Source organism: Rhinolophus hipposideros, assembly GCF_964194185.1.
Source record: "Rhinolophus hipposideros genome assembly, chromosome: 5".
Lineage (NCBI taxonomy): Eukaryota > Metazoa > Chordata > Mammalia > Chiroptera > Rhinolophidae > Rhinolophus > Rhinolophus hipposideros.
In genome coordinates, this window is record NC_138051.1 from 32,628,879 (window position 1) to 32,647,271 (window position 18,393).

General features: G+C 40.2%; 1 protein-coding gene across 11 annotated transcripts in view; it reads left to right on the forward strand.

The window, feature by feature from the left end:
• Positions 1-18,393, forward strand: part of FMN1 (formin 1) — a 437,062-nt gene that overhangs the window by 363,478 nt on the left and 55,191 nt on the right. For 9 of the 11 annotated variants that reach the window (XM_081050121.1, XM_081050127.1, XM_081050132.1 and 6 more), the window contains one exon: positions 16,996-17,080. The exons of 1 other annotated variant lie outside the window; for it this stretch is intronic. In XM_081050121.1, coding sequence (XP_080906247.1) covers positions 16,996-17,080 — 85 coding nt within the window. Of the gene's footprint in view, positions 1-10,059; positions 10,108-16,995; positions 17,081-18,393 lie in introns of those variants that run through there. One more of the 11 variants, XM_081050126.1, reaches the window with a different exon arrangement.

The following is an 18,393-nucleotide window of genomic DNA, read 5'->3' on the forward strand; positions in this document are numbered from 1 at the left end:
AAAAAAAATGGTGGGTAACTAATGAGTGAATAAGGAATTTGGTGAATTTTATGTGAAATGCAAATAAGAAATTTTATACACACCTATAATTCACACCATTGGTTTTTGTTTGTTTGTTTGTTTTTCAGCTAAATACCAATAGAGTTTTTGTTTTAAGTATATTATTTGTAACTATTATGATTAATTATGCAACTGCCATGCCCTTGACAGCAGATAGTTCAGAGGTGATGTGGGATTGTCCCAAAAGCTGTTCTCAGAGCTCCCTACTGCGTAGGTCACTTTAGGACCAGGAGCTGGGGACTTAGAGAGGCTGTCATCCCTCACAGGAGCCATTGGTAGCAGTGTAGACATTGCAGGAATTCCTCTCTTTATATGATAAAGTTACTCCTGGAAAAAGTTCCATGCGCTGAAATTTTTATTTATTAAACTCTGCTGTCCTAGTGGAATCTGTACATGTTCATTACAGTAACTTTTAACAAATTAACTTTCTCTTCCCTAGCCCTCTGTTAGTGGTTAAATGGTTTGTATACCCTGACGTGCTAAGAAGCTTTGTATTTTAAAGGACCCCTTTAATAGTACAAATTGCCCTCTAGTTAATTGGCAAAACTTTGAATTTTCCAAAAGTCACATTTGAAGGCAGTTTTGTACAAACACATAAACAGTAAATGTCCCAAAGAACTAACTTATAAACAGAATTGTCATAATCATGAAGAATAAAACCTGCTTATTTCCCAAGCAAAAAAATTAAAACTACTTCTGCAAAATTAAAAATATACTATTAATAAGGAGAGGACATAGTAGGCTTTAAAATGATAAGAATTATAAAATCATTGATAAAAAAATACCTCTTTGACCCTCTTTCCTCTTGAAACTATCATTCTCTCTTTCCTTTCCCTTCTAGCTTCTTAAAAGAAAAGTTTATATTAGTTTCCTCACTTCTTTTTCCTTTGCACATATTCACTCCTTCCTGTATCATTAAACCTCAGCTGTCATAACAAAGACAAAAGTAACTGTTGCTTAAAGATTTATTTTCCTTTTGAGTACAACTTGTTTGAATGTTGGGGACCCAGGTTCCTTCATTCCTGCGGCAGCCATCATTAAGGTGTGGCCGTTATTTACAAGGTTGAAGACGGCTCACATAACATCCATCAGCACCACTATTTCTGAGCTCTTGCCAGTGAGAAAGGGAAGGGAAGAGCACACCCTTTCCTTTTAAGCATGTGGCCGGGAAGGTGCACACGTTTCTCTGGGCCAAACTTAGTCATGCCTACACACAAGGAAGACCTTATCTGGAAGGCAATGGAGCCTTATCTGGAAGCCATCTGCCTAGCTCAAGTCTTATAGGTTCCATTATTAAAGACAGCAGGAGAAATAGGATTGAGACCATCAGCAGACTTTGCCACCTTTCCTAATTGTGGAATCAAATGGCTCTTTCTAACTCCTTACAACTGCTAGCTTGTGGCACTAATGGTAGTTTGTTTATCTGGAAATGCTTCGTTGCTTTGATAGTCTCCTGGGTATCTTTCTGTGAAGGTGACCACTCCTCTTTTATCTCCTTCACTAGCTCCTCTTTTCCTTCTACTCCTTAAGTGTGAACCTTCCCCTGAGTTTCACATCTCAGTGTTCCTCTTTTCTGCTCGATACTCTCTTCCTAGCTAGTGCCAACTATTTTTACAGCTTCACCTATCACCTCTTTGCCAAGGCCTCCCAAGTGTTCCAACCCAGAGCCAGCTTCTTAGTTCGAAGTCTTAGGCCCTAATCTCCTCCTGCACACTTAACCTTCCCACAGGATGCTTGGCCTTCGTCTGCAGCTCAGTGTGTCCCACTTAGATTTATTCTATCTCAACTGAGGCTGACTGCCCTGAGGTTCCCTAACTTTCAGTTGCACCACTGTCTTCCCAGGAGCAGAAGCCAGGCTGGAAATCTGAATCATCTTTAATGCTTTAAGATTCACTTTCCACCAACTGCTGACTTCTCAGGTTTGCCTGCTCAGTGGTTATTCTTCTTTACCCTGTTTTCACAGTGGCTCTGTCCTGGTTTGGAACCTCGTCTCTCACCTGGATTATTGAAACATTCTTCTAACTGTTCTCTCTGCTTATAGTTTTTCTGTTTCCTCTTCAATGTCTTTTCATATCCAATTGTCTTTCTAAAACAGAAGTTTGATCACATTTATTTCCTTACACATATTCTGTTGTTTGCTGTTACTGATGAAATAAAGGGAAGAGCATGAGCCATCTAAGTATAAGGTTGTTTATATTCATTAACTGGTTGAGTCCTTGAAAGGACAGCCCTGAAAAGAAGATATATTGTTCTTTCATAGATAAGCACAGGAGAGAATAAACAAACTGCCTATGTCACAATTTCACTAGTAAGCAACAGAATAGGGAGAAGGACTGAGGTCTTATTTGACACTAAAGCTTGAACTCTTTCAATTGTTCCATATTCTCTCCCAAATTAGAGCATGAGCCTCCAAAAATGCCCTTAACTTACTTTCCAACCTCATCGTCTATATCCTCATCCTCTAGGTACCCACCATGGAGACACGGTTTCTCACATCTGCACTTTCTTACCGTGTATTCTTATCAGATAATTTATTTACAAGGCATTGTCCCTGGTTATTTCATGTTGGTCAAAATAATCATCCTTTAAGGACTATCCCCAAAACCAGCTCCTCTAGAAATTTTGTGAATTTCCCCTAAGTAGCAGAACAACCTCTTTCTCTGGTCTTTGACAGTATATTTTTCTTACCGTCCTTTAGAACTTAATCCATTCCAAATTGTTATTTTAACAGTTTATGTGTCTTTTTCCACTCATGAAATATAAACCTTTTCCTCATTACATCTATGGTGCTGTCTTCAGCATAGAGCCTAATAATTGTTTATTGACATAGAAAGGACTTCATAGCATAGAACAAAATGATTTTAAGAGAGCATTCAAGATCCCGGGTGGTGTAAGCATTTGGAGGAGGAAATGATCCCAAAGAGACGTGGAGGCCAGCAAGTGTCTTCAGATGTTTAGTCATAAACAAGACCACCATAGACAGAAAGTTGTAGAGGGCATTCAGAAGCCACTGGGAGAATGTTGGAGATCAGCAGTTCCCAAATCTGGCAGATCTTCCAAAGTGCCTGGAGAGCCATGTAGAATGTAAACTGATCTACTGCATCAAAATTTTAGGGGGTGGAGTGTAAGGATCTGCAGTTTTTGAAAGCTCGCCACAGAGAGGGCAGAGCAAGAACACATTTTGTGTTTGACCACCATGGTTAATGCTTTGGCTTCACCCATCCCTGGCTTAAATATATCAGGTAAGCTTTGGAGGTTGGAAGGAGAAGGACACCTCCCCAGTGGTTCTTACTGCATTCTCAGCCAAGTTTAGGAACTACTAGACTTGACAGTCTCTTCCAACCTTGATTTACTGTGAATTTAGGTAGGAAATGAGCTGGGCATTCACAGAGAAGGCGAATTCAGCTACTTAGAGAAGAAAGAGGTAAGGACGTTATTGGAGGTCACATGGCAATGACCTGGACTTGGGAAGCTCAACACACATTTTGGAAGAATGCATGGTGTGATTACTAGGTCCAGTCTATCCGCCATGTTTTCTGCGTGTCCCACTCTGAGTTCAGTTCACGTCCTTCTAATGTGTTTGCATTTTTGCATTCCCATAATATAAATTTGCAGCACTTAATCAGCTTGATTTAAACACACACTTTTAAAATATCTATTATGTCTTAATTGCTATGTACGCTATAAGACCCTATTCTGGAAGAATTTCATTTAGTGATCACATACTGCTTCCTGCATAAAGTATTCCCCAATCTCTCTCTGTGAGTTGTCTTTCCTGCAGAATTCTGGGGTGCTGCTATCTCTTCAATTTGAGCACAGTCACTTCTTTTTCATTCACTTAGTTATAGACATTTCATACTTTAAATAAATCTTAAGTCCTAGAAGACAAGGGCAATGTCTTGTACTTCTTTGTTTTCTCTCCAGCGCCTTGTGTTTCCTTATACATAGTAGGTGCTCAGTTAATATTTGTTGACTACATAAATGACTAATGCTTTGGGTTTGTTTTTCTTTTTTTCCCACATTGAAATTGATTACAGAATTTGTTTTCTGCTTCTGATAGATGAGAGATCTTATTTATTTGGATTTTGGAGGTAGACTTCCCCAAATACATCCCATGTGGGTTGCTTTTATCCAAGGATTTAAAATCTTAAGAGCTTTGTTAAAGAGAATAGACGTGTTCAGAAACAAGAAAGATTAGTCAATGGGCTAGAACAATCACCTTCTCTGTTCTTGACTGTATTACTTTCAATTTGTATTTAAAAAGAAAAAAAAAAAAACAAGAAAGTGAAGCTCCTTGGGCTTCATGGTTGTGCCAAGCCTCAAACCTCTTTGGAGCTCAAATAAGAACCTTAGAGAGCATCTGTCTGCACTCTATTTCCCTAGCTTGGCAGACAGCAGTGGAAACCCAAAGTAAGTCTCTTTTATCCAGCAAGAATATTTCTAAATTGCTTATCTGTGGGCCTCCTGACAGCTCCTGCCTTGGGCATAGACTGGAAGGAATAGGGGTCTGCCTGGGTCGTATGATTTAAGGGGCGCCAGAAAGGCGGCCTACACCAGTCTCCCGGGTTCCCTCACCCTTTTGTTTCAGTCACCGTGCAAACAGCCTCTGATCACTTCTAGTTTTTGGTGAGACTCAGTAGGTGGTACAGGTTTCAAAATCAAAGAGGGGGGTTGGCGTCTACAAGCACACGCATGTCTTCATTATCAGGATTGGAAAGGTCTTCCAAAGACTAGTCGTGCATTGCAATTAAATTTGCAGATTTATGACACAGGGCCGACTTCAGTTTCCAATCTGTCTCCCAGACACCTCTCCCTGATCAAGGAAATGCAATGCTGTTACCTTTCACTCCGCACCTAAATCGCAGGGGTGGTTTGGGGTGTTTCGTCTACCGAGTGCGGAGTGATTGGCTTTAACTGATCATGCATTCCAGGGCAAGTCTAGGGACCCCCCCACTTCCACTCCCTTGTGGCCTGGGCAAGAAGCTCTGCAAACGGAAGCGGCCTTTGTTCTGCAATTAATCATTTGAAGTCAAAATCCTTTTGGGTCCTACGAGTGATAGCCCGCTAAAACCGTGGCTGATTGTGTAGCTGGTGACATTTGGTCTCTGAGAGGACTTCCTTCATTGTAAATAGAAAACTATCTTAGGAAGGGGGTAGGGAAAATTGTCGAATTTAGGAAGTAGAAGTGATGGGCTAATTTATCATGGAATAGCTTTTCTGATGTGTAAAGAGCTAAGTCTTTTCAATCTAAGATCTGCTAGTGAGACTGATGGGGGGAGTGCGTGGGGGTGGAGAGGTGCTCAGGGTCAGGGGTCAGACTCTAAAGAGAGAAGGAGCACAGAAGAGTGTGTATCTGTTCAAATATGTAGTCCTGTGGGCCTGCCCGAGATAAATGATGTGGGGCTTACTCATTGTTTCATATTGTCTATGGCTCTCTTCTTTGAGTTTTGTTTTCTTACCCTTTGGAAACATTCCACATAGACCAGTCAGTAATGTTTTCATCAGCTGCTGCAGTGAGGAAGAAATTTCCCCTTACGCTGAGGAGTTAATGAGTTTGGTGTTTGTTTTTTACTGACGCTGAAGACTTTTTTACTTAGCGCATTGACTTTCATAACTATTATACATGTATAATAGTTATATTAAGAATTCAGGAATACCTAGTGAGGGAGTGTTGTCAAGGTGGTCAGAAATAAGGGAGGTATCCACAGGCCCTGGCACGTCTCCATAATTGCTCTGACTGATTTAGAACCGAAGCTAGGCCTTCGCCCCTTTCCCCCTGGCTATGGAGAAACAATCTGACTCAGTGAACTGAGGGCAGTACCTTGTGAAGACTAGAGGATTATCAAAAGACCCAGACACACGCCACAGAGGGCACAGAGTCTTACTTCTAATGTTCAGGCAACTAGGCAGTGACGGGAAGGGTAGGCTGCCATAAAGCCCGTTAAACACCACCCCTGTGAGGTAAATGCCATCCATGTGTCAGGTAATACTCCTGAGGAAATATCAACATGTCGCCCTCAATCTTCTCCACCCAGAGTGGCATAAATCATGTGGTACTGAGCGTTCCTAGTTAAGTAAGCCTCTTCCACACCTTCCCGCAGTCTCTTTTGTATGATATTTTTTGTTCCTTGGCCTGATGCTACAGACTTCAAGGCTGAAGGGAGATCATAGCACAGTAGTGAACAGCCAGTTGTTATTTCATCTTTGCAGTTTCTTCTACCCCTTCTTTGACTATTTCTCCTAAAGGGAGACCATCAAAATGCCATAATTTGCTTGCAGAAGAAGCTATCCCTAATCATGATTGGTAAGGCCAACCCACATTGGGTCATCAGGCTGGCAAATTATTTATTTTACATGTGTCATCTCCAGTAGATGCCGACACCTTTTCCATTCCCCAGAAACCTCATCCACTTTTCAAAGGCCACACTTTACTGGGCCACTGTCAGGAGTGTGTTTTTCTCATGTTCCTTTGTTGATCATGTTTCTCCATGTGTTTCAGAATAGCCACCAGAATGAAGAGTTCTTGTACATGTCAGGGAGATTCTGGTTCACATGTCTTTAAATTTTAGGATCAGTCTGGTAGTATAGTGGTTTGGCCTTTCAGCTTTTATTATCCTGCTTTTTAGGGAACTTTTTAGGCATTCCCTGTGGCACACTGACTTAGAGGCCCGTTACTACTCCACATGCTGGGGCACAGAGCCTGCCTGTCATTTTCTAGACTATTTTGACCTCCTCTCTTTAGTGATGAGTGATATTAAGTCTTCTTGAAACAGATTCACATTACAGCTGGTCAGATTTCATGCTTTTACAGCCATGCAATTTGTGAACTGTATTTCCTGCAGTGCCTCCTTTTTCTTTGCCTTTACCCACCAGTGTTTCTAAGGCCATTGACTGTGAATGTCTTCAGCGAGGATGTGTACATGGTCTGAATCATGCAAAGATTAATGCTTCTAGGTCACATTGTACTGGATGTCTGATAGGGTTTCCTCTTTGAAGCTAGTAGCACTATAAGCAAAAACTTTCCTTCTGTACTCCTGAAGTCACTTCCTCGGTCCTATTGTCTATGTCACAAAAGTGAGTGATTTCTTAACAAGTATGCCTTGGTAATATTACCAGACTGTATAACTTTCTACTTGCTGAAATGAATTGGTCATTATGAGGAGAATTTCTAACTAATATAATTAATAGGTATTTAAAACAGAATGGTATTTTGCGGGGGCCATATACCCTGCTTTTTGTTTGTTTGTTTCATTTTCTAGAAGACTTTATTTTTTTAGAACACTTTTAGGTTTACAGCAAAATTGAAAGGGAGGTGCAGAGATTTCCCCTACATGCCCTGTCCCCATGTATGTATAGCCTTCTGTATTATCAACATGACTCCTCGGAAAAATGGTACCTTTTGAAAAAAAAACAAGGATGAACCTTTATTGATGTATCATCACTCCCAAAGTCCATAGTGTTTACCTTAGGCTTCACTCTTCGTGTCATACATTCTATGGGTTTGGACAAATGTATGACTTATGTCCACCATTATTCCTATGTCATACACAGTATTTTCACTGCCCTAAAAGTCCTCTGTGCTCTGCCCTATACATCTCTCCCCGACCCCACAACCACTGATCTTTTTATTGTCTTCGTAGTTTTGCTTTTTCCAGAATATTTACTCATTGTTAAACACTGAAATTAACCCTGCTGTTTACAGTATAGACCACAACCTGAGTCATGATTTGAGATCAGTTATGTCCAGATACCAATTAATTGCCTATGTGATTTTTTTTTTTAATCGTCAAAACAATGTGCATACCTTGAGGAATCCAGGAATGTATAAGTTGACATGTATAAATATTTATCACATTTTGGTGACCTTTCTTTTCCTTATTTAGAATTCAATCTGCTAATCAATAACTGGAACTAGATTTGAAAATGTTTTTACTATTTTTTTCCCCAAGGCTAAATGCAGAAGATAATCATTCTACTACTCATGGTATTTAATAAATATTTAGACTTGTTTAAGGTGAGGGGGAAACTATCCATGCAAGTCACTCATTTGTCACTGAGATGTTTGCTAACTGACTGGTGCAGGGCACCATGATAGATATGGGAACAGGGAGGAGACTCAGAGATGCATAAGGCATGGTCATTGTCCTGAAGTGGTTCTGAGGGATTAAGGGAAATAAGACACCTCTACAGTCCTGAGATGAAAAGTCTTAAGTGCCTTACGAGAGGTACAAAGTACCCTTTCACTTAAGAAAAGAGCAATTACTTCTGGCTAAGAGAGATGAAGGAAGCTTTCATGACTTTGGCACTTAAGTTGGGAATAGAACAATGGGAAGAATTTGCACACATGGAAATAAGTAAGAAAGTCATGGAGGGAACCGTATGAGCAAGACGCAGAGGTGAGAAAAGCTTTGTACAAAGAATGGTGAGTAGCTCGCCGGGGACAGGGAGCACAGGGAGGGGGGGTAAGTAGTCATATGTAATATACATTTTTTAATTTTCACAGCAATTGTGATATTTAGGTGTGGTATTATTCCCACTTTTAACAGGTGAGGAAATTGAGGCTCAGAGGGTTTAAATAATTTGTGTGAGGACAGTATTAAAACCAAATCTGGGTCTGAAAAGGTAAGATAGACAAGGAGGGGCTTTGATTGCCAGGGTCAGGGATTTCACTCATATACTGTAGTTCGAAGGTCAGCAAACTATAGCTGGTGGGCCAAATCCGGCCCACTGGCTTATTACCAGGTTTTCTAAATAAAGTTTATTAGAACACAGCATTGTGTTGCTGTTCATGCATATATATATATCTAATGGCTCCTTTCACACTACAACAGCACAGCTGAATAGTCGCAGAGACCACATGGCCCACAAAGCCTAAAGTATTTACCCTTTACAGAAAACCTTTGTTAAACCTTTGTTAAAACCACCTTAGATGCCAGCTGTAGTTGATTGGAGTCATTGAAAGTTTTGGAGAAGGGAAATTATGTATTGTTAATTGGGACCATGTTCATCAGTAGGAGGATCGATTGGAGGAACTAGGTCATTTAGAAGACTGTTTCAGTTGTCCGGGCTCTCCTCCCTGCACTCCTGGACTATCACAGTAGCCTTTCAGCAAAACCTGGAAGCTTCGAGAGTCCGGGCAGGTAACAAAAATGAGTGAAGTGTGCTGGATGTAAGAAAAGCAACAAGCAGACAAGCTGGCAGAGGGTACCTCCTGACAGCCTCGGCTGTGATGGGGAATGATGGGAAGTGCCCCGAACGGGAGGTGGTTCTGCAGAAATGCCGCTGGGTATTGCTATACCTCCCAATTGTACAAGAGAGGTTAGACCTTTGAATCTCATTTGAAACCTCTGCATTTACAAATGTTAGCCACAATTTAAATGTATTTAAACCCTCTGAGGTTGATCACACAGCAGACCTCCAGTTTGCAGTCTTTTCCCACCTAATTACCGGAACATTGATGTTGAGGGAATTTAATGCAGCCAACGGCAGCAACTACTAGAGTTTCTTCACCAGGCGTATGACACTTTGCCCACAGATTCTGGAAAACATTTTTGAGAGATAGACAGACCGACTGACCATCATCATCAGTCTTTTGTCAAGTCAAAGCGTTTTTTAAGACCTACCCAAGTGCTCTGCCGTTCCAATGTATGTAACACAGATTGTCACGATATTTACGCATTTGTTCCTTATCATAGATAGGACACGAATTCGGCTGGAAAAATCCTTGCACTCTAGAAGTCATGTGGACTCTCATGTTAAGAACATACAGAGAATCTAATCTAGTGAGAATTCGCTGGTTCACATTTTGCAGGATCAGACGTGAGCCCTGGTTATATTCGGGTGACATGAGGGGCTTTTATATTTTCATGGATCTTAATGGACCTGCATGTTTTCCTCATTACCATCCTTGATGCCTGCATTTTGACAGTTTAGAGATTAATCACTTATAATCGCTTATTCATTTCATCTATTCCAGTATTTGTTGATCACTTATGCCAGGTACAATGCAAGATGCTGAGGAAAGAAAGACAGTGAAGTCGTACCCCCTGCGTTTGAGGAGCTGCAGTCTAGTGTACAAGGCAGGTGCCTAGAAGTGACCACAGCACAGTGAGATAAGTGAACTTTGGAGAGAGGTGTCAACCCTATCCAGTCAAATTTACCTCTCTTCATGGAATAAACGTACCCTGGTGGGGGCGGGGGGAGGTTGAAAAAAAGTTCCTCTTGATTAATAAAAAGGACTGTAAATGTCCTAGAAAGTCTGAGGTGGGACCACCTACACAATTGGTGGAGCCCCTGTTTGAAACAGAATTTCAAAACGGTGACAGCAGAGCATTAAACCCAAGGGCCCCATGGGACAGCACAGGTCACACCCCCATGAAGCCTCCCGGGCTCAGCATGTTCACAAAATGCAAATGAGCAGTATTTTAGGAAAGTAAAGGATTTTTTTTCAACTCTATTTTGTAGGTCTCTATTCCTGTATGGCATGTATAGGCATGCCAGCAACTGTCTCAAGAACCAGGGGTACAGCAGGAAAAATGGTAGTCGCTGTCTCTACCTTTGTGTATCTTCTAGCTGACAGTTTTTTTGCGTGATAATTTTTAGTAGTTGGTCCAATTAATGTTTTGCCTATAGGCTGAGAAAAATATTTAACTTAAGTGGCCAGTGAGTCCTTCTTTTTCTTTATATTTTTAAATATGCAGTATAAATTTAAAGTATAATTGCAAATGTATAAACATACATTTTCTATAACAAACAAGTGTCATTTTTAGTTATCAGAAAAAATAAGGTTAATATGAAAAAAATATATATTTACTCCCGAGTTCTACAATATTTGAAATTTAAATGTTATTTATAATAATCACCTCCATGAAACTTACAAAAGAAAACTGTAAGGAAATAGATGCAGCCCTTGTTTTAAAGTTTCCCTGATCTGGTTGAGAAATTTTTGTCATAACTGCATCAAAGTTTAGCTTCTAGATTGGACTTTTAGAATCTGTGTTCAGATCAGAAAAATTGAGGTGAGTTCCTTGGTTTGCTAAATTTCAGGGTAATAGCAATAATTTATTTGGTTTGCTTTCAGGCAACGTCAAATATATTACTGCAAAATAGTATATAGCTAATCGCTCCACTTGTTTAATTTATAATTAGAAACTGTTGTCATGCATTCTTAAGGAGTTCCTCTATTCCTGGGATGGTAGATTCATAATGGTCATCCTTTATTGACCACTTGCTATATACGAGGTATAATAGATGTTTTACATACATTAATTCATTTACTCTTCAGAATAATACTTTGTGGTTGAGATTAACCTCCATTTCACAGATAAGGAAACAAATGAAATGCAGAAAAGTTGATTAACTTGCCCCAAGTTCCAAAACTTCCAATAACCGGCAGGGTTAAAATCAAGTCTAGCTGCTGCTGAAGCCACTCGCCACCAACCCTTGCCTTCCCCTAATTCTTTGTGGTCCTCCAAAGTACCCTATGAAAGGGAGACATAGTAATTGAATGAGAACATTTGGAGAAGAGCAGACAAATCCCTAAGATCAGAATTGACCCTGGGGAGCTTGGGATGAGGGGTGGGGGACTGCAGATAGTCTGCAAAACCGCCACTGACCAGTAGGAAAAAGTACGCAGAGGGGACAGGACCTTAGGTTGGCTCCCATCCCTCTTGCCTCAGCCACCAGCATCACCCCAGATATCCAGAGAACATGGCGAGTGGTTGCAGGGCTACTGAGAGAAATAGAAATTGGGGGAGGCGATGCTGAGCAGGAGGATGATACAAGACCAGCTCTGAAAGAAGACCAGAATTCAGAGGTGAAAAGGAACTACGAAAGCAAAAGGTGATCAGGAAAAGCTTCCCTAAAACTTCGGAGGCCTGGAGAGAAATAGTGATTCCAAACCACTCCAATGGAATGGAGATTAAAGGATCACTAATAGGTGTTCTCCTTGAAAGCAAATCTTGCTGGAGAAAAGCCAAGACCAGTAGATGCTCCAGAAGCTGTGGCCTCATGTACGGCACCATCATCTTGTTTTGCAAATCCCTTAGTAGTCAGAGTCTCCAGTGTAGTCTGACTTGGTCTTGATCCCTTTAGTGCAATCTTTTCCTGTGTGGGTATAGGTATAGTTATAGTTATTGCTGCAAACAGGAAAGTTTAGTGTGGTGTGTATGTTCAGACCTATGTCAGAGCTGGGAAATGCTCCTTCTCAGGGCAGCGTTGCAGCTGTATTTCTTCTTAGGTTATATAAATCATTGCTCATCTTTGTCTCGTTTTTATTTCTCTTCTGATGCACAAGTCAACATGTTGAATTCATTGTAACTAACTTGTGCATGTGACCTGGGAGATTGGATTACTAAGCGTATGTTTTAAGTAAATTGGATAAAATTAACTAAGTAAAGAGCTAAGACACTCAACCACTTCTTCAATATTAAAAAAGTATGTGATTAATGTTGAGCAAAAGATTTTTATTTGAGGCCCTGAAGAAAAAGCGTGTTCATTTTTTTAAAGTGTCTGTGGTTGTTGAATTTTTGAATATTTAGTATTTTAAAATATTTTTGAAGAAAATTTTAAAATAAAGAAATACACGAAGAATAATATAACACACTCATATTCCCACCACCTAGAATTAATTGTTGACATTTTGCCACATATTTCTTAAGAAAAATTTAATTAAAAAATGAAGCATTATATTTTAAAATGAAATTGTATTATTCTGTGGACTACCTTCCAAAGCCATTTTCTTCTTCCATCTTTCTAGTGATAACCTCTGTCATGAAACTAGTATCTTTCCAGTCTGTGTATAAATATAGATAGATGTTTATATGTATGTTTGTACACACATGCAGGCATCTGTGAAAAATACTGTTTTGTGGGTACCATTTACAGACACATATACAATGCAGCATACTGCATGCATATAGTAACAATAGTAGCGAACATTTGTAGAGTGATTACAGTCTGCCTGGAACTGTATTGTCTCCGTCCTTTCACTTACTCCATGTAGCCGACACTATTGTTGTTGTCCCCTTTTTAAGGAAATCAAGGTGCACAGGGACGTCACTTGCCCAAGATCACACAGCTAATTAGTGCTGGGGCTGGGAAATATTCCCATAGCCAGGCTTGGAGACCTGAGCTCTATATCATCATACTACATGGCCTCTTTACGGAAATCTTTACTCTTTCAATATCATGCTTCTGCTATCTATAATTGTTGAATTCATTCCTTTTCACGGTTATACCACATTCCATTAAATGAATATAATTTAAAAAGCAGTATCGCAAAGTGGTTAAGACTTGTAAAATAGGAATAGTGAAAGTTTCTATCTCAGAAGGAATGTCATGAGAATTCAATGATTTAATTCAAATAAAGAAGGCAGAACAGAACCTGGCACAGATTAGGCCCCCAATAACTGTTAGCTATTATTGGCCGTTATCATCTGTCCATTACCCTACTGAACCTAATCACTAGGTTGCTTCCGATTTTTCATTATTGCATATATCACTACCATAAAAGTCCTGTGTCAGTGTATAAAAGTTTCTTTTGGACATCTCCCTAGAAGAGAAATTGATGGCTCATGGGAGATGCATGTTTGCAGTTTTACTTGATATTGCTAAAGCCAGCTGTCCCAATTTACACTTCCTCATGGACTGTTTGGTAGTTCCCATTTCCCCACGTCCTCAATAACAGTTGAGATTGTCTGACTATTAGATTTGTCAGTCTGATGGATGAGAAATACATCGTTGCATTGATGCAGTAAATAAGAAATAATATCACGTTCAACTGATGAATTTTTTAAAATTATTTTTATTCTTTTTAAATTAAAGTTTATTGAGGTGACAATGGTTAGTTAGTAAAGTTACATAGGTTTCAAATGTACAGTTCTGTACCACATCATCTATATACCTACCACATTGTGTGTTTTGATGAATTTTTTATAGCGGCTTTATCGAGATATAATTCATGTAGTGTAAAATTTACCCTGTCATAGTGTACAACTCAGTGGTTTTCAGTATATTCACAAGGGTGTGCAGTCATCACCACTATCTAATTTTAGGAGAAACCCCTTCGCAGGCTCTCCCATTCTCACCTCTCCCCAGCCCCTGGCATTGCTAATCTACTTTTTGCTTCTGTGGATTTGCCTATTCTGGACATTTCATATAAATGGAATCATAATGTGTGGATTTTTTCTTTTTAAATTACTTTTCATTTCTCAATTACAGTTGACATACAGTAGTATACTGTGTTTCCCTGAAAATAAGACCGAGCTGGACAATCAGCTCCAATGCATCTTTTGGAGCAAAAATTAATATAAGACTCAGTCTTATTTTACTATAAGACCCAGTCTTATAATAATATAATATAATATAATATAATATAATATAATATAATATAATATAATGAAGTTCTCACTGCAATTATTGAGCACCCTTATACACAGCATTTTGAACTCTGCATCTGCTAGATTGCTTGTCTCCATTTTGTTTAGTTCTTTTTCTGGAGCCTTGTTCTGTTCTTTTATTTGTGACATGTTTCTTTGTCTCCCCATTTTGGCTGCCTCCCTGTGTTTGTTTCTATGTATTAGGTAGACTTGCTTTGCCTCCCAGTCTTAGCAGTATGACCTTATGTAGTAGGTTTCCTGTGGAGCCCAGTGGTGCAGTCTCCCTGGTCACCCTAGCCAGGTGTTCCAGGTATGTCTCCTGTGTGGGTTGTGTGTGCCCTGTGTAGGTTGTGGGTTGTAGTTAAACCTCGGTTGCCGTTTGCATGTCAAGGGGAGGGATTGACTGTCAGGCTGATTGGTTGTGAGGACTGGCTGTGACTACAGTGGAGGAGCTGTTATACAGGGGCTGACCCTATACAGCAGATTTACTTGAGCAGGGCTCTGGTGCCTGCTGAGTCTGCCCTTTGGGTGTGTCATTTGTGGAGGTGGTTGGTTAGTGCTCTGGTGTGGTGTGAAGCTGGCCACCAGGTGTGCTGGTTCTGGGTCCTCTTGAGAGGGGTTCTGTTGCAAACCAAGATCAGCTGTTGGCTGTGCCCTGCCTGAGGCCACTTGATGTGAGTTACAAAGTGATCTTTAGATGATTGCTACTTGTGCTAGGGTTGGGGGGACAGGTTGAACTGTGAACTGAGGCTGGCTGCCACTGATGACCGGCGTGGAGCTGCTAGCAAGAGGTACGGGGCACAGCAAGGCCAGATGCTGTTTGTTTACAGTTTGTGAACTCTGAGGTTTTAGGAAAGTCCAAAGTATGAGCCAAGACAGGTCATTTCTACAGAAAAGTCACTGGAAGCAGCTTGGGTGGGCCCACAAGTTGAGTGGGATGGGGTCTCACCAATGCAGGGCCAACAGTGTCAGTCAGGTTTTATGGAGACTGACAGATATGGCATCCACCTGCATATGCTGGCTAGGTTGGAGAGGGCTCAACAGAGGAACAATGCCTTTTGCCAACACTTCTGTCTGGGAGAAAGCTGCTTCTCCAGCCCTCACCTTAAAGCCAGACAATTCACTTCCTCCCCATATGACCCTGGTGCCTTTCGAGCTGCTGCCCCAACTCCGGAGCTCAGAGCAAGTGAGTCTGTCAACAAGTAATTCCATGTGTGGGTGCTTAAGAGGAGTACATGGGACTCCAGCAGCCTTCTAACTCAGCCACAATCTCTGAGTTGTTACGGGGCAGATGTTACAGGGACTTCTCTTCGTAGCCTAGGAGCACTAGGCTCCTAGGTTGGGGAGCCTGATATCAGGCTGGGACCCCTTGTTTCTCAGGGGGGACTTCCATAGCTGAAATATTCCTTCCAATTTTTAACTGCCACACGTGCCTATGGCATTCCACATCTCTGCCCCTCCTACCGTGTTTCCTCGAAAATAAGACCTAGCCAGACCATCAGCTCTAATGCATCTTTTGGAGCAAAAATTAATATAAGACCCAGTCTTATTTTACTATAATATAAGGCTGGGTCTTTAATATAACATAACATAACATAACATAACATAACATAACATAACATAACATAACATAATAATATAATGTAAGACTCAGTTTTATTTTACTATAATATAAGGCCAGGTCTTTATAATATGATATGATATGATATGATGATATGATATGATATGATATGATATGATATATGATATGATATAATATACATAATACCAGGTCTTATATTAATTTTTGCTCCAAAAGACGCACTAGAGCTGATTGTCCTGCTAGGTCTTATTTTCAGGGAAATGGTACCAATCTCGACGTGGCTTCTAATTTGCATTTCCCTGGTGACTAATATTGTTGAGTATTTTTTCCTGTGCTTTTTGGTCATTTGTATATCATCTTTGTCGACATGTCTATTAAAATCCTTTGCCTACTTTTTAATTGGGTAATTTGTCTTCTTATTTGAGTTGTAAAAGTTCTTCATGTATTCTGAATACAAGTCCTTTGTCCGGTATATGATTTACATATATTTTCTTCCATTTTTGTCAGTTGTCTTTTTACTTGATGTGAATTAGTGAATTTTAATATTTGTAGTTTTCATATTTCCTGAAAACTTCAGTTTTCAAAATTGTGTCCATATTATGTACTGAGTGGATTACAACCCAGATAGCCTTGAAGTATACAGAAGAGTAAAGTGAGTGCATCCAGTTTTCTATGGATTAGAAGTTCCCGCATTGATCACAAAAACACAGGCTTCCCAAAGTCATCTAGGTGAGCGTCTCAGCCAGTGAAGGTAATTTACTATTGATAACACAGAAGACATGTCTTCACACCTAATTAGAGTTTGAATTTACTAATTAAAAGCATTGAGAAACCATTCCTTATATTTCCAAACTGTTGATTGGTTAACTCAACATCATTTGAATCTCTTTAACCTGACCTCTTACTTTTTCTTCTTTCTTTTTTCCTGCTCCCTTCTCTTCTTCCCCCCACCACCACTCTCTGTTTCGATTTCAGATTGAAAATGGCTCAGGAATCAGTCAGCAAGTTGACATCAGAGAAGAAAGTGGAGACAAAGAAAATCAATCCCACGGCTAGTCTGGTGAGATGCATTTTCAACATTACCTCAAAATTATTCATTATAACTGAGGTGCACCCAGGAGTGTTTCTGTATTTAAAGGATAAAACTCACGGAAATGGTAGGTCATACGGAAGGAGTAAGGAACAAAACACAGGTCGTATGTTCTCCCAGCATACTCAACAAAGGTCATTTCCTGATAAACCAAATTGAGTCACTTACCCTTTCACACTCCACCCCATGTCATGATCCGTCTACCTTACCTCAAAGCACCTTTCTCCTGAAATGTTTCAGCATTTCACCCTCATTAATTCCTTTTCCCTGTTAAAGAAAGGGGTAGGATTTATCCTCTTTTCATAGTTGGGAAAACTGAGATGCAGAAGCATTTCACAAATGGATAACAAAAACCAACACTAGACTCTGGGTTTCCTGATGTCTCTCCCTGTCCTAGAAACTAGCAGTCTTGTCAAACTTCCTGGCTGTGAGAAGTTGTCCTTCACAGCGCTGTTTTCAGGAAGGGTCATAATGAATTTCCACTGTTCATTCCTGACATAGTCAGAATAACTAAATGGTTAGGGACACAAGGTGACAGTGTTTGAATCCCAACTCATCCACTTACTAGTTGTAAAACCTTAGTGAAGTTACTCCTCCCTCTTTGATCAAGAGAGGGAAATAATATTACCTTTGCTTTAGAGTTATTTTGAGGAAGCTGAGAAGATGCATGTAAAGTGCCTAGCATATAATAAGAGCTCAATAAATGTTAGCTCTTTTTCTTGTTATTACACATTTCAGCAGCTTTAGTTGACCTTGCAGTGATAAGTAGAAGCTTTAGTTGACCTTGAGTGATAAGTAGAAGTATCACTCTCCTCACTCTGGTTTTCAGACCCTACCTCCTCTATGCCCTGATCTCCCTCAGCTACTTATTTTGTCCTTTTGCATCACAAGTACTTTTGGCCAGCTGCTTCAAATCCTTTGACAATCTAAATGGAGCATGAATTAGAAAGTGAGATTATTTCTGTTGATGGACCATGCTATCTCTCATACCAATCCCATCAGCAGCTACATGAATGTTGAGTGAGAAATGGTAAAGTCAGAGCCATAAAGCTTGGTCAGGAACAGCCACAGTTAGTGCACACAGCCCTTTCCTGAACAGACATGACCTCTGTGCCCACTGACAGTGTATTCACTACACTCATCCCTATGCTTTTGGGTGGAAGTGGGCTCAAGCATAATTTTTACTTTCCTCCATCAGCCTCTAACCCTTTTCCCAGGCCTCTTATTTGGGCCTCTATCCTGACTTTTTACAGCCAAACCTTCTTTTCAGGGGCAGAGAATGG